Below are 22,837 nucleotides of genomic sequence, written 5' to 3' on the forward strand. Positions count from 1 at the left end.
TAATTCAGATACTTTGCTTTAAAAGACAAATTGCCTTAAGCCAGTCTACCCCAACTTGGTGCCCTCCAGTTTTGTTAGAACCCCAATTACAAGCATGCAATTATGGATGTTGCAGTTCACATTTGGCTGTGAGAAATTTTCCTAGCCTCTTGGTAGATGCCCAATATACGTAGACAATTCCGTGTAAGACAATTGCACTGGGAATCATGCCTGAAATCAGAAGGTAAGTTGAGAAAGAGTATCAAAATGCAGTTAACCAATAGCTTTGTCCAGTTAACACTTAACCATTCTAAGTTAGTGATTAACAAGGTTACTTCTCATTTGGTCCATTTTCTTCTGTACCTCTTGCCAAGTATGAATAGAAGTGTCTCATGATATATGTTTCTCCTAAGATTCTTGGTTTTGACTGAAGAGTCATTTGAGTTCTTGTGTCCAATGTACCTTACAAGCATCTCTAACCTACTGCATCTAGTTTGTGTCTGTACTCTATGGCCCATTAATATCTTAGTTAATACACCATGTGCATATCTTCCCATCCCCACCCCATAGAAAGAGTTGCAAAGATTGTATTATTAGAAAAAAATTGTAACTAGTTTCAGCTCAAATCCACAGGATCAGTGCTTTTAGCTGCTGGAAGAGATGTAAATAAAGTATGTATTTCACTAAGAAGTGATTGCATCATTGGCCAGACAGAGGTTAAAAAATGAAGAATGGCCATCAGGGCCTGGTGGCTCAGCAGACTAAAGGCATTGTGATTAACACCAGCTGTCTGCAATTACCGTAAGTTCGAATCTCACCAGGCTCAAGGTTGACTCAGACTTCCATCCTTTCTAAGGTAGGTAAAATGAGGATCCAGTTTGTGGGGGCAACAAGCTGACTTTGTATAAATATACAAAAGTATGAAGGCTATTGCTTAACGCATTGTAAGCCGCCTTGAGTCTCCAGAGAAGGGCGGCATATAAATCAAATTTTTAAAAAAATAAAGACAAGAATTAACTTTACCAAATTAGATGGAACATTCATCTAATCCAGCTTCCTGTTTTTGTTACTAGACAGTTTCAGAAAATATACAGTAGATAAGGCAGGTTTTCCTTACTGTTCATCCTCAACAGCTCATGAGCTTCTATGTGTTCTGGCTTGGATGCCAATTGGACAAAGTCTATGGTGATGAATGAAGAAATACCTTGTGGAGTTGTATAATTATATAATTCAATTTATATGCTGCCTTTCTCCGGAGACTCAGGGCAGCTTACAATACATTAAAAAAAAAACCATTATAAAAACATTTAAAAATTAAAACATTAAAACCCATTCACACCATTCATGGCCGGATCTCACAAGATCGCAACAGCGAGATCAACGGCCCCAGGCCTGCCAGAAAAGCCAGGTCTTCACCGCTTTTCAAAAGGCCAATAGGGTGGGGATGGTCCGGACCTCAGGAGGTAACTGGTTCCAGAGAGCTGGGACAGCCACAGAGACAGCCGGCATTGTTTAGCTGACAGGATCCGGAGGAGACCAACTCTGTGGGATCTTACCGGTTGCTGGGAGCTATATGGTAGAAGGCAGTCTTGAAGATAACCTGGCCCTGAGCCATGTAGGGCTTTAAAGGTAATAACCAACACCTTGAATTGTGCCCGGAGACCAATAGGGAGCCAGTGCAGCTCGCTGAGAATTGGTGTAATGTTGGTGTATCTAGGTGCACCCACGATAGCTCACGCGGCTGCATTCTGGACCAACTGTAGTCTCCGAACACTTTTCAAGGGTAGCCCCATGTAGAGCGCGTTGCAATAATCTAACCGTGAGGTGACAAGGGCATGAGTGACTGTGAGGAGAGCCTCCCGATCCAAGTAAATTCAAGGAAAGAGTTGATAATGGAGGGATATACTTGCCAATCATATTCCTATGTACAATTATTAAAAAGGTTTGAAGTGGATAAAACATTTTATGGTTTTGACAATGTTTTAACAGAAATTTGTAAATACAGAAGAACATTATTGCTACAATGTATAAACTTTTGTGGAAACTTGAACAGAAGAACAAGTGAGAGTGCATGACAAAATGGGCTAAAATAATTTTGGTTATAATATATAAATGGTTCAATGGGAAAATATGTAGTTGAAAGGGCTGAAATTTACATTATGTTTGAAAGAATTTTTTAATAAAATGATGTACCATTGGTATTTGCCATCAGATAAATTATCTAGCATGTGTATCTTAAATTTATGTTGGAAATGTGAATATGAAGGGACATTTTTTGGGTCTGGTGGATGTGTAAAAAAAAAAATGTGGATATAAATGCATACAATAATTCAGAAGATTTTAAAGACTACAATACAATTGAAACCAGAGGCTTTTATTTTGGGTCTGGACAGTTACAAAAAAGACATTGAACTTTGTTTTTATATATGACAATTGCAGCCAGATTATTATATGCTTGATAGTGGAAAAGCTCAACATTACCTACAACAGAAAAATGGTTGATGAAGATGATGGAACTTGCAGAGATGGGTAAATTAACTTCCTTGATTAAGGTAAAGACATTGACATTTATGGCTGACTGGAAACACCTCACAAACTGTTTGCATGAAACAAAAAATGCACTTGTGACCAGGGTGGATAAAAATCAATGATTTTTTTAAAAAAATCAAAAAAATCACATTTTTTTTATTTTTATCGAATTTATTTTAATAAAAAACTTTTGGGGTAAAAATCTATTGTAAGATAGTTTTCTATTTAAGATACATAAATAATTTAGTTTATTCAGCATGAAATGGAGCTTAGTTATGTAGCATGAGGCTGTATATTCTGCAACACTGGGACTATCGGTGAGTCAACAGTGGGTCAAAGGAGTAGCAGAGATGACAGTTGCTCTTTAAAAATTATGATTTAAATCGAGTTGATTTAAATCAAGCCTTTTTACTAGTGATTTAAATCATGATTTAAATTGTGATTTAAATCAACTCGATTTAAATCAAATCCACCCTGCTTGTGACATGTGGTTTTGATGATTAGGAAAAAAAATATGTGAAAAAGGTGAACTTTTTTGGAACTGTAGAGTAAGGGATAACTTTGTAATTATACTTGTATCATGTTTTCCCTGAAAATAAGACCCTGTCTTATATTTTTTTGAACCCCGAAATAAGCCTTATTTTTGGGGAGGTCCGTCTTACCTGATTTCCAGCTCTGTGTTTAAATATTTTCAGGGAGGGCTTATTTGGGGGGGGAGGCTTATTTTAGCACATGCATTCAAAAGCCTGATTGGGCTTATTATCAGGGGATGTTTTATTTTTGGGGAAACGGTATTTGCTGCAAAGAAAATCAGAAGCTGCTTCTATTTCTTTTTAACTTTTCTTTTTCTACCTTTGTCTTGTTTTTTCCTGTGTTCTTTATTTAGTATTAAGTTTTGTTAGTTTTATCTTTAAAACATTTAATAACATTTATATATTTAAACATCCTCCTTAACCCTTGGCTTTTTCTGGAACCACAGGTGGAAGTCATGGTAGAGGTGGAGTAGAATGGGTGGGTGCAATATTCTATCTTGACCAGGATGCCAAAATGACATTACTCATTTCCCAATCCTCATCTATTAGACTATCATAACATGTTCCATGCAGAGCGGCCTTTGGAGATGATCCAGAAGTTGAAACTGGTACAAAACAAGGAGTCAAAATTATTTTGCTATCAATATATAGAGGTGTTAAAGTTCCTACACAAGTTAACAGCCAAGTAAATTATAGAACTGTGTTGTTTGTGACCACATAGAGGAAACAAATGTAAGATCAATATAATTGAAACATATAATAGTGAGATTAATGTATAGTTTAAGAGGAATTTCGAGCTTAATGTGTATTTTAAGTGGTATTTCAGTGTTAACCTCTGATGGATATTTTACATACAAATGAGAAAAACAATATTTAACTCCTTGCCAGAGAGTAGACCTTTGCCTGGTCTCTCCCATTGCTTTCAGAAATTATCAATGCCTTTGAAAAGAATGTCATGATACGCTATATTAGTTGTATAAGTAAGTACAATTTATATAATAGTATTATATAAATAAATTATATTTATTTTCATTTCATGCAGCAAAACATGCACAAGTCATGTGAAAAGATAAATAAATAAAGCTCCATCATGAGCAACTCTGGAATAAAGTAAGGGATTAAATTTAAATTTCACAGATGAATGCAAATTTTACTTTGACAAAGAAAAAAAAGGCATCTATTATTTACATCATAAACTAAATAAGTTTATTTGAAAAAGACTCAGGAACCAACTGTCAAAGTCAATAGCATGGTCATATCTAAACTATCTGCTAGATTATTTCTGGATGAAGTATGCTGTACAAAGCCAAGTAAAAGCATGATTAATGTAAAGGGCGTAAACTGCAAGTTTTAGCAAGCTATCTTATAGATCTACTCCTTTCAACTTCCTCATAAATGGAAAATTAGTTGAAAATCAACACTATTCTGGCCTCTGGATTCATTATGAAGATTTATGAGCAACTATAAAAGAAAAGTGCTTTCTTATCCAGCTTTTTTTTCCATGCAGACACTTAGGAGCAGAGCAGAGATGAAAAATGGGCAGAGAAGCTGCTGTGTGACATGCTATTCCTGGTGACCACGATGCCCACCAGGCTACCACAGAAGGGCATTTGTTGGTTTTACAATTAGTTTCTTTTTTAAAAAGGCAAGGAAACATCAGTCTGCCAGCTATTGCAAAAGCAGCTGGAATACCAGCCAAGACAGCTGCTTCCAAGCAAATCAAAACTATCCTTAGTTTGCTGGGTCATTTGGCATCAGGTCACTGGATATACTTACTCATGGACTGAGCCAGATACAGTTGAGCATGTCATACATATGCACTCTTTGCATTCACTCTGAAGTGTAGTTTGTATGATTCTGAAACAGTATCTTCTGTATACCCAGCTCTTAGCTTATGCTACTCCATTGTGTTCTATAAAAGGTTATACAATGAATTGTTGCATTCTAAGTTGTCCTAGAGAGTAATAATAATAACTCTGTCATTGTACGTGTATACACAGTATACACATACAATGAAATTCACTTAACACCCAAAGACCAGGTCCAACACACATAACAATCCCCAAACACACTCCCACCCACCACAATTCCTCACCCCAAACCACCCAAGCATCCACACAGCAGACCAAGTAATGCTGTCCAACAGCTCACTGATGGTGGCCCTTTAGTTCATTGTTGAGTGCAATTATAGCTCTGGGATAAAAACTATTCAGAAAATGTGTAGTCTGAGTTTTAATTGTTCTGTATCTTCTGCCAGAAGGCAACAGTCCAAAAAGTTTGTAAGCAGGATGGGAAGAGTCTCTGAGAATGTTATGCAACTTCCTCAAACAGCGAGATTCGAAGATGTCGTCCAGGGCTGATAGCTGGAGCCCGATGATATTCTGGGCAGTTTTAGTGATTCTCTGTAGAGCTTTTTTGTCTGCCACAGAGCTGCTCCCATACCATGCATGAATGCCGTATGTCAGGACATTCTCAATGGTGCTGCGATAGTAGGACAGAAGTAGATGCTGAGATAGATTTATCTTCCTGAGCATTCTCAGGAAGTACAGCCTCTTCTGTGCCTTTTTTGCAAGCATGTTAACATTCATACTCCATGAGGTCCTTTGAGATATAAATGCCCAGACTAGTGTCTATGGAGATTCTCAGTCATCCAGTTCATGCTTGTCCCAAACGTGCTTTTTCAAGAGGCAACTGGGCTTTCTGGTTTTTCTTTTAAGACTTTTCACTTCTCGTCCAAGAAACTGCAGAGCTGAAGAAGGAAAGAAAGCCCAGAAAGCCCAGTAGCCTCTTGAAAAAGCACCTTTGGGACATCCTAGACTAGTGTTTTTCAACCTCAGCAACTTTAAAGATGTGTGGAATTCAATTCCCAGAATTCTCCTGTTAACATGCGGAATTCCGGAAGTTGAAGTCCACACTTCTTAAAGTTGTCAAGGTTAAAAAAAAATACTCCCTGTTGAGTGTTTTTTTGTGAGACTAACAAAGCTTCCCTCCCAAAATATTCATAGGCAGCATACAACTCTGGTGACAAGCAATGAGTAATACTGGTAGACCGTAACAGATGTTATTGTGACACTAACAAAGCTACCCTCCCAAAATATTTACAGGCGACAAGCACTGAGTAATACTGGCAAGCAACGTCTGCATGACAGACATACCCACGGTCAACCATCATTGTTTATTTAATTAATCCTGGGTTCCCACGACACTGGACTACAAACTAAAACTCTATTTCCCCCCCCCCAAAAAAATAATTGCTTCGTGGCTCAATATGCCACAGGAATACAGCCGGGCCATCTTCGTTTTTGAAAACCAAAATCGCCGACCCGCTTCACTGGTGCAAGGTCGTGCATGTCTATCGAAAGCAAGCTTTATCTTTTGAGGTTAACGAGCACAGACAGGCAGATTTGGCCTTCCCGCTCATCCCAACTTCTCCTGCCTCCGTCCTCCGGCTGCCCCAGATCACTTTCTCGGTTTGCAATCCGCATTGGCTGGAGGGGACGAACGATCTTCTCATCCCCCCACCACCACCACCACCACGAGCATGAATTGCTGGGCAGGAGCCCCCCGCGCCCTCGATGCCCCGCACCTTCCACTGAATAAGAGCCAGCGCGCCTCCCCTAAAGCGGCCTTAAACCCGCAGCACCTGCCCGGCTTTGCGCAGATGCGCTGCCACAACAGCAGAGGCTGGTATTCGCCCGGCTCTAGTAGGCGGCGCGCTCCCTCCTTCCCCAGCGCTCCGAGCCTTTTGCAGCCGCTGCCTTCCAGTGACACGATGCCGCCCAGTGGATCGTCCAATGAACGGCCGGAGCGGAGGGCTTCACTGGAAGGGCGTTGTCTCGTAAGCGACCTGCTATTGGAGGCTGCCTTTTCCCCATAAGGCTCGGTCTCCCCCCCCCCCCACTCCCTCCTCTCGCTGGCGTCAGAAATAGAAACGACTCGGTCCAGTTTGGCGACAATCGAGAGAGGAACGCGCCGGCTCGAAGGGCGCCCTGGATTTCCCTGGCTCGCTGTCAGAACGCAAAAGGAAGCCGAGGAGCCAAAGAAAGGACGACTTTCCCCATCGCCAAGAGCTTCTGGATTGCTTGCCTTCCTTCGGCCTTGGAGGAAGCCCAACCCCCGCCTTTATTCCGTAAGGAAACGCGTTACGGTTCTCGGAGCCACAAGGTGCATCGCAACCACCCCAAAAACAAAAAAACACAAAAAAACCCCAAACCCGGAGCAAAAACGCATCTGAAACGGTTCAGGTTTGAAAGGACGCGTCGGGCACAGCGATCATGGCGCTGGATTTCCTCGCAGGCTGCGTAGGAGGTAAGAAGCGGCGCCCCGAGCGATGGGGAGTGATCGAGGCTGACATAGTTCATGCCACGACGGTGAACGAGTTGCGTAGATCCGGGGCGGCGGGTGGAGAGAGAGAGAGAGAGAGGGAGGCTGCGGTAGGCAGGCGATGGCCACCTCTCCCTCCGCGGCTTGGCGCACTGCAGTGAAGATGCGCTGCCCACCCGCCCGAAGGAGGCCCGGAGGTGTTGCATTCATGCGCAGCCGCCTAGAAAGCGGGGGTGGGGGGGGACGGGGGCGAGGGGTGAGGAGGAGACAATCCGAAGCCTCCACGTGAGCGGTGGTTTTTCTCGCCTCGTTTTTGTCCTCGCTTCGTTGGGATCGGTGCACCTGGGGAGGTGCGTCGCCGCTCCTCTACTGACCCCCATTGTCCCTTTCTGAGCCGGGTTGGCTTTTCATACTGCGCAATCGGGGAATGGCTGCTCGCAAACGGGGTGGCTTTGGGTGGGTCGGCGACCTCGCCACCACAGCCTGGCGAGGCTATTGTGCTAAAGCGGAAACCGGCTCTTCCTCTTTTATTTATCTTCTCCTCGACCACTTAAACTTTTCCAAACCGGGAACTGGTTTTGGCTTTAAGACGTGGCCCAAACCCGTCAGGAGGGTCTGATAGGAAGAAAAATCTGTTGTAAGTGTAATGGAACGAAATCCTAGATGTAGCCTTGCAATTTAAAGTCACACTAAAAACAAGTATCTGGACTCCCCATTTGTGGAGTGGGGAGAGTTGAGATATTTTGAAGGCCAAAGCAGCCCAGAACTCATTTCCCCCCATCTCCTGATTGCTCTTTTTGCCTGATTTCCCTCCCCCCTAATAGATGGGATACACTTTCATTTCTTGGAAACTAAATAAATACCCACTGGGGAAGAATAGACAAAAATTAATTCTTACAGAGAAAATTCTTGAATCTCTTGCTGTTGCTTCCACCAAAGCAGACCCAACCAGACTTCTCTCTCCAGTGATTGCGGGACCATTTTTTAAAAAAAGAAATTATTAATTTTCCTATTAAGTGTTTAAGGTCCTTTCAAACTATGGTTTTTATTTGTACTGTCTCCACACAGATTCATAGTACAGTATTTCTCGGGTCCCTTTCATTGTGAAATCACATGAGAAGGAGCTTCTAATAATCAGTTTATCTGAAGCTGTAATGGGGTAATGTTACTCTGAGCCCTAGTACATAGCAAATTGTAAATCGGCATTTCCCAGCTAGATTCTCTTTTACATTTTACAGATGGGGGCGGGGCGGGGTGTGTGTGGGAGTGGGAGTGTAAAAAACTAAAAATCATGGGAAAAACTTTTTCAATTTGTTTTTTCCTTTTCTGACAACTTTCTGGTTTTAGTCATAGCCTCCCAGGAATTTTGGCATTTGTTCAAAACATTCAGAAAATACTTATGTAGGTAATTTAATTTCACTTCCTCATAGTTGTTTTTGATGAAGTCCCAGAACATAAAACAAAGTTGCTTTGTTGTCACAATGATATAAATAAAATTTTCCAGTGTACTCGCCCTTGTTTTCATTTCTGGCACAGGATATTTATTTATTTGTTTTTTATGTGACTTTCCGCCAAGAGTTGAAAGTGGCATACATAGTACTCCCTTCTTTAATTTTTCTTGCAAGCAATCAGTGAGTAGTAGGTTGGACCGAAAGAGACAAAGTCATTTTTGTGCCTTAAATTTGTACTTGAAGCTTTCTGGTTCTAGCCCATGCTTGCATTATATTGATTCAGAGATGCTGGTAATCTCTAGCCAATCGAATCCTTCCCTTAGTTACTACCTTCTCTATGTCTTACATAGACAAGCATGCTGTGCTTCAGAAATTCAGCTCCAGCATTTAAGTCATTTAAATGTAACTTAAAAATGGTTTGGCAAGGTTTTAACATATTTAATGCTGCAGGACACATTTGTGTTTTTAAAAGAAGAACTTCAAATGCTAACTTGTTTTAGGATTTAACCCTGCCTTACTCCCAAAGATAATTGTTTTTATGTATATGTATGTAACCCCCCCCCAGGCTTGTCCTCATTTCCTATAACAAACGCATACAGATGTATCAGTTTATTGTAGCGTAAGCAGCCCATATTTGTAGACATTGCCTTCCTTTTAGCCTGTGTTGGAATTGTTCACATGATGCAGGAGTCACAAATGCCCTGCAGACAGGGTGTATCTGTCCTGCCTCCTACAAAGCAGGCTCTCAAGATTTGGGTGGAAAAGATAAGCTCTTCTGAAGAAAAGATAGAAGCAAGATAAAGGGGTGAGGAATGTAGGAGGAGGTGTAATTTACATCTATTCTAGCAAAGAAAGAGAAAGGGGTGGGATTTTTCCCCCTTTGTCCTGATAAGGAGTGTGGGAGGTTTTATTTGGCACAAAAGGTTTTTCTTTAGCTCAGAACATCAGAGTACTGATTTTGTGAAGATAAAAATAAAGGATTGAATTTTTAATAGGACATTTGTAACCTTTTGGAAGAGGATTTGTATTAGAGCTATGGTGATGCTTCGTAATTTATTTTCCATCATTTGAGAATACTACCGTGTTTCCCCGAAAATAACACCCTGTTTTATATTTTTTTGAACCCCAAAATAAGCGCTTGGCCTTATTTTTGGGGAGGTCTTATTATTTTGGGGCACATGGAGCAAGATGGAGCTCCTCTGGCCGTCTTACCTGATTTCCAGCTCCATATTTAAATATTTTTGGGAAGGGCTTATTTTCAGGGGGAGGCTTATTTTAGCACATGCGCTCAAAAGCCTGATTGGGCTTATTATCAGGGGATGTCTTATTTTTGGGAAAACAAGGTACCATATAAGCCACTTCTATTATTTTTTCTTATCACACTTGAATTAGTGTTGGGTAAATTTACAGTTTTGCCTGTAGAGAAATATTAACCTGTGTGCTGGTTTAACTGCTGTAGCAGTCTTCTAGCTGAACATGCAGAGAATTTATCTACAAAACTTACAAGTATGCAAATTATGTAGTTTTACATATTGAAAAAGTAACTTCATTGATGGGACAGGAATCATATGTCCCTATCATAGCTGTTTCTACTGGCAGAATGCCCTAAACTTGGGCATTCAGATCAGAGGCAGCCTTGGTTCTCTTGGAGCCAAAGGACTTTTGGTCCTCCTGAAAGGTTTGCAAGATTGGAGCCATTAACTTTGCCATCCTGTCCTATTTTCTGGTGCTGCTTCAGGTGATTTCCTCCCCATTGAAACTAAGTGATGATAATCAGAGGTGGTATTCAGCAGGTTCTAACCAGTTCTGGAGAACCGGTACCGGAAATTTTGAGTAGTTCAGAAAACCGGCAAATGCCACCTCTGACTGGCTCCGCCCCCATCTATTCTCTGCCTCCCGAGTCCCAGCTGATCGGGAGGAAATGGGGATTTTGCAGCCACCTTCCCCTGGAGTGGGTTGGGAATGGAGATTTTACATGCCCACCAAGCCACACCCACAGAACCGATAGTAAAAAAATTTTAATCCCACCACTGCCCTATAAAGAGTGGAACTTTAAGCTTGCCCAGAGAGTAAATATTTAGCTCTGTTTAGGAAGCAATCATTTCCAACCCAAGCTTCTATCATGTGCAATGAGGGATAAATTTAAGGCTATTTTATTTTATTTTATTTTATTAGTCATATTTCTATGCCACTCATTCTCCAAGGACTCTGGGCGGCTTACACCAAAGACAGTATACTAAATAGCATATTGCCCCCTAACAATCTGGGTCCTCATTTTACCTACCTCGGAAGGATGGAAGGCTGAGTCAACCTTGAGCCAGTGAAATTTGATCCGCTGATCTGCTGAACTAGCAGTCAGCTGAAGTAGCTGCAGTACTGCACTCTAACCACTGCGCCACCTCGGCTCATCGGTTTCATCGGTTGATGAAACATTTGAAGTTTTTTCAACATGCAGCTTACTGGGTTTTTTAAATAGTTTTGGAATAAGCGTGTATTTTCCAGCAAAGCAGGGAGTAGGGAAACACTTTATTAGAGAAGTATTGTTTGGACTGCATGGTGGGTGCATATTGGAAGCATGGCCTTCTGTGCTCAGGAATACTTTGCCAGATTGACTATTCAGGTTAGTTTTTTTCTTGGGGGAAAGGGAAAAAACTAACTGTTTAGTGAAGAGCTTGAGATGGCTTTTCCCTTGCTTGGCATTTTTCCCCTTCATTTGACTCTTAACCATCTTATATTATTTCAAGTTGCCAATGATATGCTGTTAAATCATGAAACATTAAACATGCCTGTCTTTAGCAAACTCAGGTATACTAGATGAACTAGATGTTATGTGATAAGACAGGAAGTAGTTTCTAGAAGTATAGTAAGGACGGTGACAACATTGTTTTGTCCCAGCTGTATTGTCCACGGATGGTATCTACTGTTGTGGCTTTACAGACCCTGTGGCAACATTTCCTCTACATTTTTTCAACTGGCCTTTTGTCAGCTAGAATGGCTGGGGGGGGGTGTCATGTGACTGGGTGGGAGTGACATTGAGTTGGCCGCGCCCACCCAGGTTTTGTGGCTCCCAGTCTTTTCTTTTCTGTGGGAAACGGGTCCAAATGGCTCTTTGACTGTTTAAGGTTGCAGACCCCTGCCATAGGGCCCGGTTGTTTAAGGGACTGCCTTTCTCCCAGTTACATCTGACAGAGTGGGTGTGTTCCAGGAGCCATCTTTAAAGTGGTGCCATCTGGTGGGACTCAGGAGGTATGCTTTCCTCTGTCACAAAGGCTGCTTGCCCCCTGGAAATAGCTCCCCCTCTGCCCCAAGGTTTGAGCAGCCCTGACTTGGGGTCCTTATAACAGGCCTTGAAGGCCTAGTTTTTTTCTCCAAGGCCTTAGCTTAGGTGGAATATGTGACCCAAGTGCAATTGTGCTATTGTTGTAATTGTGGGGATGTTGGCCCCCTAGTTACTGCTATTTTTTAATTGGTCTTATTGTGTTAGTATTTATTTATTTATTTATTGACTTGCAATTTTAATGTTATTCTATCCTTTTTATTTTCTCTCAGTGTCTGATCTATTTCACCACCTGCTGTAGATGGATTAGTACCTTGCACTAAGGTGTATTTAACGTTTCTATTTTGCAAATTCCTTAATGCATCTCTATTTTACAAAATGGCCTCGATGGCATGGTCTCATGGTGCTCTCTTGTTTATTTCAGGTGCTGCTGGTGTACTGGTAGGACATCCATTCGATACAGTTAAGGTGGGTTTACTTTTTCACAAGCTTTCTTGGAATATGTGATTAGACTGAAGGCAGTACTTGCCCTTACCAATAGAATAGAGAAGGGATCTAGATGTTTGAGGCCATTTAAGTAAAACACCTCCTAGAGACCTTCCAATAGACTCCAGTTATACTAAAACATGGCAATGTCCCATGTTGCATTCAACGTAACACAGAAATGGAACATTTAGAGTTTCAAATTATGTCATCTCTTGTTTGAGGCACTTAAAAAATGTTCTGAGGTATATGTCTTCAACCATATTTTTAATATGATACTTCAATGGCATCTAATAAATCCTAGATATAGTCTTGAGTGTACATAACTCATTTGTACTAAAATAAAAATTTAAAATGCACTTTCCTTGTTCCTGCTTTATCTGGTACACTTATTTTATTTGCGTTTGAAGCAATTAATTTGTTAATTATATTGACCAGATGACTGTTTGCTGCATGATGAAACAGTCTTGCTGATTTAATGTGCTTCTTCCCATCCAAGAAAAGCTGTTGTGAGTTTTCAATGACAATTTTTATTTTCTTGTTTAAGACATGGATGTATATTGGCTGCGGTTGGAAAGTTCAGTAGTAGATTATTTGTCAAAAAATAAATAAATTAGAATTTGGGTAATGTTTGCGCCTGTAAGGAAGTCAAATAATATTCAAAACAGGACTGTGAAATAAGATACTAATAATGGGACTACAAGGATTTCAAGTTGCAAACATATTTGCATTTTTAATTCAGGGAATCCCTCACTAAAATATATGGGGTTTATTTTGTAATATTAATGTGCAGGGTGAAGCTGTATGCTAAGAATATAAATTAAAACAAATGGACTTAAATCCAAGTATTTTGGCTTGTATGAGAATTACGTAACCTTTTTGAAGAGAAAATGTGCTGAATAACACTCTGTATAACCTTAAAAAGTAAAGGAATAGTTAGCCATATAAGCCTTGAGAAATGGAGCTTCTTGGCTTATAAATGCATTTTCTAGTTATTTCATGCCAAGAAATAATCTTTGCTATGGATTCATTCTATTAAATTGCACAGAACTTCTTTTCACATTGTTTCTTATCAGAACGAGTAGGTTTTAGGAGTTACACTTAATCCTGCATATATTATAATGGACAGGTTCACAGAATGAGTTGGCACTCCTGAATTGAAATTTATTTTAGTTTAATTGTTTTGGTGTATTTATATTTCACTTATCACAAACATGGTATCTGTGGGATGTTTAAGTGGATATTCACTGGCTATCTTAGTTTAAAAACAATTATTGCATCACATACCCTCAAACTGTGCCTGGGGACCAAGCTATATGCATTCTTGGAAATATGTTCAATACATTTGCTTTGTAAGAAAACTCTATCATATTTGGGAGGTTACTTAATTTATCACAAATCGCCGAGAGACTTTTATAATTCGCACAATTTCAACGTGAAAACATAAATAATTTCTTCTATAAATATACATACCTATAAAGCATTTATCTTAAATGCTTAGCTTGCTACCGTGTTGTTAAAGGAACAGTGATATGGCTACTCACACTGAGGAGGGGGAATCTGTTTTGCAGACAGATGTATTTGAAAGCGCACCCCACTGAGGGATTAGCTTTCAAGAAAATATGAACAGGATTGTATCATTGCTTTATTTTAATCTAATTTATTTTAATGGCTTTAGTTGTTTTATTTTAATAAAACAACTGATTTTACGAAAAGACATTTATTAAATCTTTGTTAAGCCTTACCTAATATGACAGTCTTTTCCTAATGAAGCTGAATAATGTAGCTAGGCACTATTTTCTCTTGAATGCTAATTTAAAGCAAAGTTTAATAACTTTCAAGTAGTTGTAACGATTAGGCAGGCTGGGTTTGTGGGACGGGGAGGGTAGGGCTTGTAAAATGGGGAAGATGCTGAACTGTTTTGGAACCAGCTCTTCAAAAGGAGACTCCTGCCCCACTTTGTTGATGTAATGTGTACAATTGCTTTGTTGCTTAACTGCCTTTACTTTTTGAGCTAGGGGCTGTCTTCATTAACAGCAAAAGTGTTACTTTGTTGTAGATGACAGATAAGCCTCATCACGGGAGAGTTACCTAGTAAGTATAGACCAGGTGAACATTCTGTTTCTCTCGGTCTTAATTTATTCCAACATTTATGATTAGTTCAAATTTTTATAAACAAGCAAAAAGTACCTTCCCTTTTTTTTTTTAGTTTTTAAACTGTTTCTAGAGTGGAGGGTGTGGGGTATGTAATGCCTTTAAATATAATCTGTATTTTTTTTTAAAGAAAAGTCTAACTTTTGCAATTTGTTCTCTAGTGTTTTTCTTTGTCCCCTTTTGTGCTTAAAGTTTGTATACCTGTGCTAACAAGCAAAAGCCTCTTAAATTGTGAATTCTGTTTCAGCCTTTCCTTAAATCAGGAACCCATTTTTCATTTCCCCATACAGCTATGACTGCTTTGTGTTAATGAGTTTTAGGTATTGCTACTGGAATGATTTCTGAGCCCACTCTTGGTATGCTTTTTAATATTTTGAATTGCCAACATTCGATTGCTACTCACCTTTGCAAAATAAGAAGAAAAACTAGGAACCATCTTAATAAAAATGATTTTTTATTAAGAAATGACATAGGGACAAAAATGGAACTCTTACTCTAAAGATGCAATGCTCTTAAGGTTTAAACTATTGTTAGTGTCTGAGATCCTTAAATAATTTTCAAATATCCAGGTTCCAAATTGTTCTTTCAAACAGGATCTTTTGACCCTGTAAATCTAGTGTATAGATTGCTGGAATGTATTATACTAAGATTATTTAGACTTTTGGCATATTTAAGTTGTGAACCTAAGCTTGTAAAAGTCTTGCAGCTGTGGTCCTATAGAAAAAAATGTAATTCTATGGCTGGGGAACATTTACACTTACGACTGATACATTTTGAGCTTAGCTATTCATGGTTCTATAGATGAGCAACACTTAATTCTTTAGAAACATCAGGTGTGCTAATTAAAGCAATAACTGAACAGCCAAATGAGGATTTTCCTCACTGAAGATCATAATTTAACATCCTAGCAAGTGACCATTCCATATAGGATATAAATCTGAGTGGCTCCCAAAACGCAAACTCTGTTCTCTTTAATTTATTGTGGCATCATGCCTGCACACATGTACACAACTACATTATGTGTATGCACCCAAAGGTACTATCATACTATCAGCTGATTTTTTTGCCATGTCAGTAATTTCTAATTACATTTTATAGGTACGTCTTCAAGTTCAAAGTATGGAGAAGCCACTCTACCGTGGGACTGTACATTGTTTCCAGTCTATCATAAAGCAAGAATCTGTAAGTAACTTCCTGAATGAATGTGCATGATAGGCCCTTAAGGAGGAGGAGGAGCTATTTAAATAAAAGGAATGTGGTCCCAACACATTGTGTTGGTAGTACTGGAACTGCAAAACCACCTAATAGTTTGAAGGTACCCAGGCCACCTGTCAAGAATGGCCTCCTCCCATAATAAGGATCATATACAAATTGCCCCAGAGATGTTGTAGCACTTCACCAAACTACCATAACTTTTGCTTCATTTTATTTTAGATATAATTTAATTATTATTTATACCAATATTTATTGCTGTGACTGTAATTCACCAAGACTTTTGTTTGCAACAGGTTAAAAAAATTAAATAAAAAATAGTAATATAGCTTAAAGCATTCAGGCTCAGCTTGATTTAAATAGAATCCAAATCAGTGTTATTCTTATTTTTGTAAGATAGACATAGATGGATACATTTTAATTGTATAATTACTATATTTAGATTGATTGATGGTAAATGGTTAAACCTCACCCTCCTTGTACCTTAGTTTTCTCTTGTTGGTGGTCACCCATCCGCTTTCTCACAACCTGAAATGATTAATTTCATTTCATTCCATTTCATTTAATTATTTTAATTTATCGAATTTCTATGCCGCCCAACTCCCAAGGGACTCTGGGCGGCTTACAGCAAAAAATAATACAACAAAGAACATAGGAAAATTATTAAAAAAACATTTTAAAAACATTTTAAAAACATTAAAAGCCCATGCACACCATTCATGGCCGGATCTCGCAAGATTGCAACAGCAAGATCAATGGCCCCAGGCCTGCCGGAAAAGCCAGGTTTTCACCACTTTCCGGAAGGCCAATAGGGTGGGGGTAGTCTGGATCTCAGGAGGTAACTGGTTCCAGAGAGCTGGGGCTGCCATAGAGAAGGCCCTCCCCTGCAGGCCCGCCAGCCGGCATTGTTTAGCTGACAGGACCCGGAGGAGACCAACTCTGTGGGATCTTACCGGTTGCTGGGAGCTATGCGGTAAAAGGCAGTCTCGAAGATAGCCTGGCCGTGAGCCATGTAGGGCTTTAAAGGTAATAACCAACACCTTGAACTGTGCCCGGAGACCAATAGGAAGCCAGTGCAGCTCGTGGAGAATTGGTGTAATGTGGGTGTATCTAGGTGCACCCACGACAGCTCACGCGGCTTCATTCTGGACCAACTGTAGTCTCCAAACACTCTTCAAGGGTAGCCCCATGTAGAGCGCGTTGCAATAATCTAACCGTGAAGTGACAAGGGCATGAATGACTGTGAGGAGAGCCTCCCGATCCAAGTAGGGTCACAATTGGTGCACCAGGCGAACCTGTGCAAAGGTCCCCCTAGCTACAGCTGCCAGATGTTGCTCTAATTTTAGCTGTGAGTCTAGGAGGACACCCAAATTGCGAGCTCATTCTGAGGGGGACAATTTCCCCCCCCCCCCCGCCCGAACCAAGGATGGACAGTCGACATAGTCTTCAGGAGGCAATACCCACAGCCACTCGGTCTTGTCTGGGTTAAGTCAAAACCAAGACTTTACTACATTTTTTTAAACTGCTTTTTCTAATAACTAAACTTTTAGCAGTGAGTGTCAATAGTTGACCAGCTTTAGTAAGATACAAAAAAACATTTAAGAACATAAAGACCAAAAGTTTTTTAAAAAGTGGCCAATGGAAAGTGAGTATGCTTAATTAAATGGGGAATGTTGAGTTTCTTGGGGAAGGAAAAAAAAGGAAAAAAAGAAAGCCCCACTTAAAATATTTACATTTCTGTGATTCAATTTATACATGATTATTTGGAAATAAGGCATCCTGAGTGTAATAGGACTTACTCTCAGGTAAGTGTATACAGCATTGCAGTGTTAGACACACGGTATCCAGGTGAATACAATAACAAACTGGTATTTGTTATTGTGGAAATGTGAATGTAACATCTCCCTGTGCCTTCTGAAAACAGTTATGTCCCAGAATCACATAACAGATACTAAGCACAGAACTATGATCTTGGGAAAAGGCGGGGCTCCTTTAAGGCATAGCAGATGGATGCTATGTACATGTTCAAAAGATAAATTCTGGAGATAAATTCTGAAATATTGCACAAAAATATTGCACAAAAATATTGCACTCTCATCCTCACTAGAAAATATCATAGTATAGTACAGTAAAATCCATAACAAGCCACAAAACAATAACAGCAGCAGTAGCACTAGTGGCACAGATCTTACTGTGGCTGATAATCTCCAAAGGCCTTCCAGGCTTCACTGTCATCCAAAGCCATGAAATGACATTCTTCCATAGTTCCATCCATATTTAAGTTTAGTTTAATGATGCAAATTGGGTGGATGTTTGATACTCCTAGCAGGTAGTGAATAAATGTAAATTCACTCATACCTAGTTGTAACAGAAGTATTGCTGTGTGGGAATATTGCAGTAACAACTGCAATACAAGTTTAGAGTATATCCAGAGATATGCATAGTAATTACTGTAGACCACGGGTGTCAAACTTGATTTCATTGAGGGCCACATCACGTTTATGGTTGACCTTGGGGGGCTGGGTGTGTGTGGCCGCAGTGGATGTGGCTCCGGGGTGGGAGGGCGGCTAACTTCCTGCCTCCTCATTCCCACCTACCCTGTTTCCCCGAAAATAAGACATCCCCTGATAATAAGCCCAATCGGGCTTTTGAGAGCATGCGTTAAAACAAGCCTCCCCCCAAAAATAAGCCCTCCCCAAAAATATTTAAATGCAGAGTTGGAAATCAGGTAATACGGCAAGATGAGCACCATCTTGTTCCACGTGCCCCAAAATAATAAGACCTCCCTGAAAATAAGGCCAAGCACTTATTTCGGGGTTGAAAAAATATAAGATAGGGTCTTATTTTTGGGGAAACATGGTACATACCTGCCTGCCTCCTTCCCTCCCTCCCCGGAAAGCCATCTTGTTCCTTCCTCTGCACTCGGGAAGGAACGAGGGGAAGGGGAGAGATTGGCAGTGCTGCCGGTAGCTTTGCTTACTGCGCCTGTGGCTTTCCCATGCAGGACGGTCCCAGGGAAAAGGAAACCACATGGCCTGCAAGGCCAGGCCGGCAAACAGGCCATGGAGGCACTGGTGATGGGTATGGTACTGATCTATAACTGGATGGTGGCTATCTGGCCTCCAACACGGTGAGCCTTAGAGCCATGCCCACTGCCTTGGCCCTGGCCAAGCGTACAGGAGGTGGCAAGTGCCTAAGGGCAGGGCTAAGATGCTGCCCTGGCATCTTAGCCCTGCTAAGGGCACGGCTAAGACAGTGTCCAGGCCCTGATGGCGGCCATCAAGTTATTGATTAGTGCCTGGTTGGCCTGGGCCGAGGTTGAGGCACGGTCCTTCACTGTCTCAAGGGCAGCTGCCACGGGCCAGATCCAGCCCGCAGACCTTGAGTTTGACACCACTGCTGTAGACCATGCATATGAATGTGTTCCTGTTTTATGGCACGATGCTTAATTTCATTAGTATCCATCTCTGCCTCAAAGTTTTAGAAGGCTTGAGGGAAACACTGAATTATTTCCATTTATGCCCCCAAACAAATCTCACACAATATTGATGCTTTTCTTGCTCCTACTATTAATCTCAGTTCCTCATTTGCAAGATGAAAACTTCAGGATTCATATAGAAAGGAACATCAGGTTCCTCATAGCTGTATAAAGATGTGCATTTGATTTCTAAAGGGATGTGCTCAGTAGAAACGGAGTCCAGTTTGCACTGATAATAACTCCAGCAGTTAGTGGTAATCGTTGTTCATCTCCTGATCATTAATGGTCTCTGTTTTGTTAGAACATGAATCCAATCCAGATTAGGGAGGTGAAATACGCTTTGTTCATATTCTGATATTAAATAAGTAGCTGCCAAGTGTAAAAAATGTAATATTGGGCAGAGCTTTCTGGGTTGACGGCCCGGAGGTCGGAAGGGGCAGATGCTTTTATGCATGCATGACGGAAACGGGTTTGGAAACCCCTGATAAAGGGTAAGAAATAGCAGAACCTTTGAAAACTGTAGCTGCACATTGAAATGTGTGCACTTCGAAATTGTGGGATATCTTTGGCATTTGGGGGATTGCTCACAAATATTCAATTGTTTTGCTGCTGAAAAAAGAGCAGATCTTTGGGATGTGATTTTGGGGTAGGGCAAGTTGTCCTGTCCCAGTCTAGGGGTGCCATGCCTAAAGGATAATTGAGATCTATCTATTGATGTGCAAAACAAAACATTTGCAGAATGTTAACAGCTTATTGTATGTTGCTTGAGAAAAGTCTTAACATTCCTGCTCATCATCTATTTGTTTTGTTTTCCATCTAGGCTCTTGGACTTTATAAAGGTATTGGATCGCCTATGATGGGCCTCACCTTCATCAATGCCCTTGTCTTTGGTGTTCAAGGGAATGCTCTCCGTGCTCTTGGAAAGGACACACCTGTACATCAGTTCCTTGCAGGTTCAGCAGCAGGCGCCATTCAGTGTGTGATCTGCTGTCCTATGGAACTGGCTAAGACACGGATGCAGCTGCAAGGAACAGGGGAATACAAGTTGAAGTCCAAGAACTACAAAAACTCTTTGGACTGCTTGGTGAAGATCTATCGAAAGGAAGGCCTGAAAGGCATCAACAAGGGAATGGTTTCCACGTTTCTGAGAGAGACCCCCAGCTTTGGTTTCTACTTTTTAACCTATGACTGCCTCACAAGATATCTGGGGTGCGAAGCGGAAGATAATTACATTGTTCCCAAACTTCTTCTGGCAGGAGGCATGTCTGGCATAGTCTCCTGGCTCTCTACGTATCCTGTGGATGTCATCAAGTCCCGCCTTCAGGCTGATGGAGTCGGAGGCGTTGTACGGTACCAGGGTATTCTGGACTGCATTAGAAAAAGCTACCGGGCTGAAGGCCCAAGGGTGTTCACAAAGGGTCTTACATCCACCTTACTTCGGGCTTTCCCTGTTAACGCTGCAACATTTGCCACTGTTACAATATTCCTTACATATATGAGGTCGGAGGATGGCCAGATCAGAGGCGATTTAAGTGGATGTGAGGCTGGTCCAGTGATCCAACAACCTTCAAGTTTTTAAATTGACTGGAAGATTAAGTTGTACCTGTTACATGTAAGATGTCATCTTTTTTTTTTTTTAAAGAATATTTGGATACCAAGAGTATACATTCTGTATAAAGCATCTTTTTAAAAATCTCATTTATAAAAGCAGCTTAAAAGCAGCTTTAGGAAGACTCCGAGTTGACTCTAGAAACTCGGGACAATAAAAGGATTTGCCCTTTGAACATGTGCTCAAACCACATCTGCTGGATTTTTCCGGTGTAGCCTTGACTCCAATCCCCACAATCCCCAGCCAGCCAGCACATTATTAAGGAAATCCAATGCAGTCATTAGTTGAAGTCAGTTTCAACGTATTGCAGACAGCTCAAAATGGCTACTACATCTATCAACCCTGATGCTAAATTCCTATTCAGACTCTGTTCAAACAAGAAGAGAAGAAATGGAGCTTTGAACAGATAATGAAGGCTTGTATGCACAGATGTTACGCCCCTTTCATGTTTATTGGGAGCGTAGGACTAGGGCCAGCAGCATACTTCTCTCAACGCACATTAAAAGGTCTGGATGGATTCTCTGTTCTGGTTATTGCTCAGTCTGACCACTATATTCGATTTAGAGCCGATTGTCCTGGTAAATGTAGAGTAAAAAAAAAATCTGTTTCATTTTCCTGCACTTTATCCTAGGGGAGCTTGTGTTTTTCCAAATAATTTTAGCTTATAATTTACAACCATCTGATCAGTGGTCCTCCTGATGGGAACTGATGGAGATGAACAACAACTGGAGAACTAAAAGCCTTTCCTTGATTCTATATTTTAATAGCCTGTCGCAAGTCATTCTGTAGATAATGTAAGCTACACTTTTTACCATTCTTGTTAATTAGCAGTACTTGTCAGGAAGCCTGTAGCCTCTTCCTGCTAATTGTGAATATTTTAGTACAGTGTATGAACAGCCTGCTTTATTATTTGATCAGTATGCAGTAAGATCAGTATCTCAGTCATGCTGTTCAGCATGTAGATGCTTTCCTGCTATTTTTAGATTATGGTTTGTTTTTCTGTGTTACTATTTGCATTTGGCTTTTAATTTTTTTTTAATGTATCCAGTTGCATCTTGTAAATATTTAAACATATTTTAGTTACTATGTTTTGAGTTGGAAGCTAGAGTATATCTAGAAACCTTGTTACAACCCAAAATGTAGACTATTGTTTTTAGGGTGATGGTGATAGATGTGCTTAAATTATCATTTCTCCATTACTGGGGTGTATGCGCATAATTATGAACTATATGTAATAAGATAAAGGATGAAAGTATATTTAAATTAATTTAACAGAAGTGTGTTTTAGAGAATTCAATAATGAAAACAGAAGTCAAGCTTGGTAGTTTTGGAAACTTTGGTGAATAAGAGACCTGACAAACTGTTAAGCCCATTTCATAGCATCCTTAAATAAGAATGCTGCAACGTTGTCTCACTGACATCAGCAATAGTACTAAGTTAATTGGGTTTTATTAACAAATGTTTAAGGTTGCAGTACTATACACACTTATCTGGATGATTAAACTCCAATTGGGCTGATTTCTGAACAGCAATAAATATCATTGGCCTAGTCATAATATCTCTCAAGGTGTGCAAGGTATACAGTCTGGCCAGTCAAACATCTATTCCACATCACTAAGTGAAGAAATTTTTTTTTACACTAAATCAGAATTTTGGCATCTCCTTTTGTAGTAATGAAGTCTGTAGGGGTTTCCTATAAGTATTAAGAAATCTTAATTAGCTTAACCAATTAGCTTAATTAATTAGTAATTACAGGTAGTTTTGTTTCTATCCATATCCTCCTCACTTAAAGATCTGCTCATAATAAAG

General features: G+C 40.3%; 1 protein-coding gene across 4 annotated transcripts; it reads left to right on the forward strand.

The window, feature by feature from the left end:
- Positions 1-6,698: 6,698 nt before the first annotated feature.
- SLC25A29 (solute carrier family 25 member 29) lies at positions 6,699-22,546 on the forward strand. Of its 4 annotated transcripts, XM_034418468.3 has the most exons (5): positions 6,765-7,349; positions 12,517-12,560; positions 14,635-14,669; positions 15,828-15,911; positions 20,240-22,546. In XM_034418468.3, exons 4-5 carry the CDS (start codon positions 15,849-15,851, stop codon positions 20,996-20,998), a joined length of 822 nt encoding a protein of 273 aa, XP_034274359.1. In that variant the 5' UTR covers positions 6,765-7,349; positions 12,517-12,560; positions 14,635-14,669; positions 15,828-15,848; the 3' UTR covers positions 20,999-22,546. The 4 variants fall into 4 exon arrangements, with proteins under 4 accessions (XP_034274358.1, XP_034274359.1, XP_060543301.1 ...); XM_034418467.3 differs by lacking the exon at positions 14,635-14,669 and having other exon boundaries at positions 6,699-7,349; XM_060687318.2 differs by having other exon boundaries at positions 6,963-7,349; positions 14,635-15,911.
- Positions 22,547-22,837: the final 291 nt, after the last annotated feature.

Source organism: Pantherophis guttatus, chromosome 1 (genome assembly GCF_059756535.1).
Source record: "Pantherophis guttatus breed Tessera chromosome 1, ASM5975653v1, whole genome shotgun sequence".
Taxonomy (NCBI): domain Eukaryota; kingdom Metazoa; phylum Chordata; class Lepidosauria; order Squamata; family Colubridae; genus Pantherophis; species Pantherophis guttatus.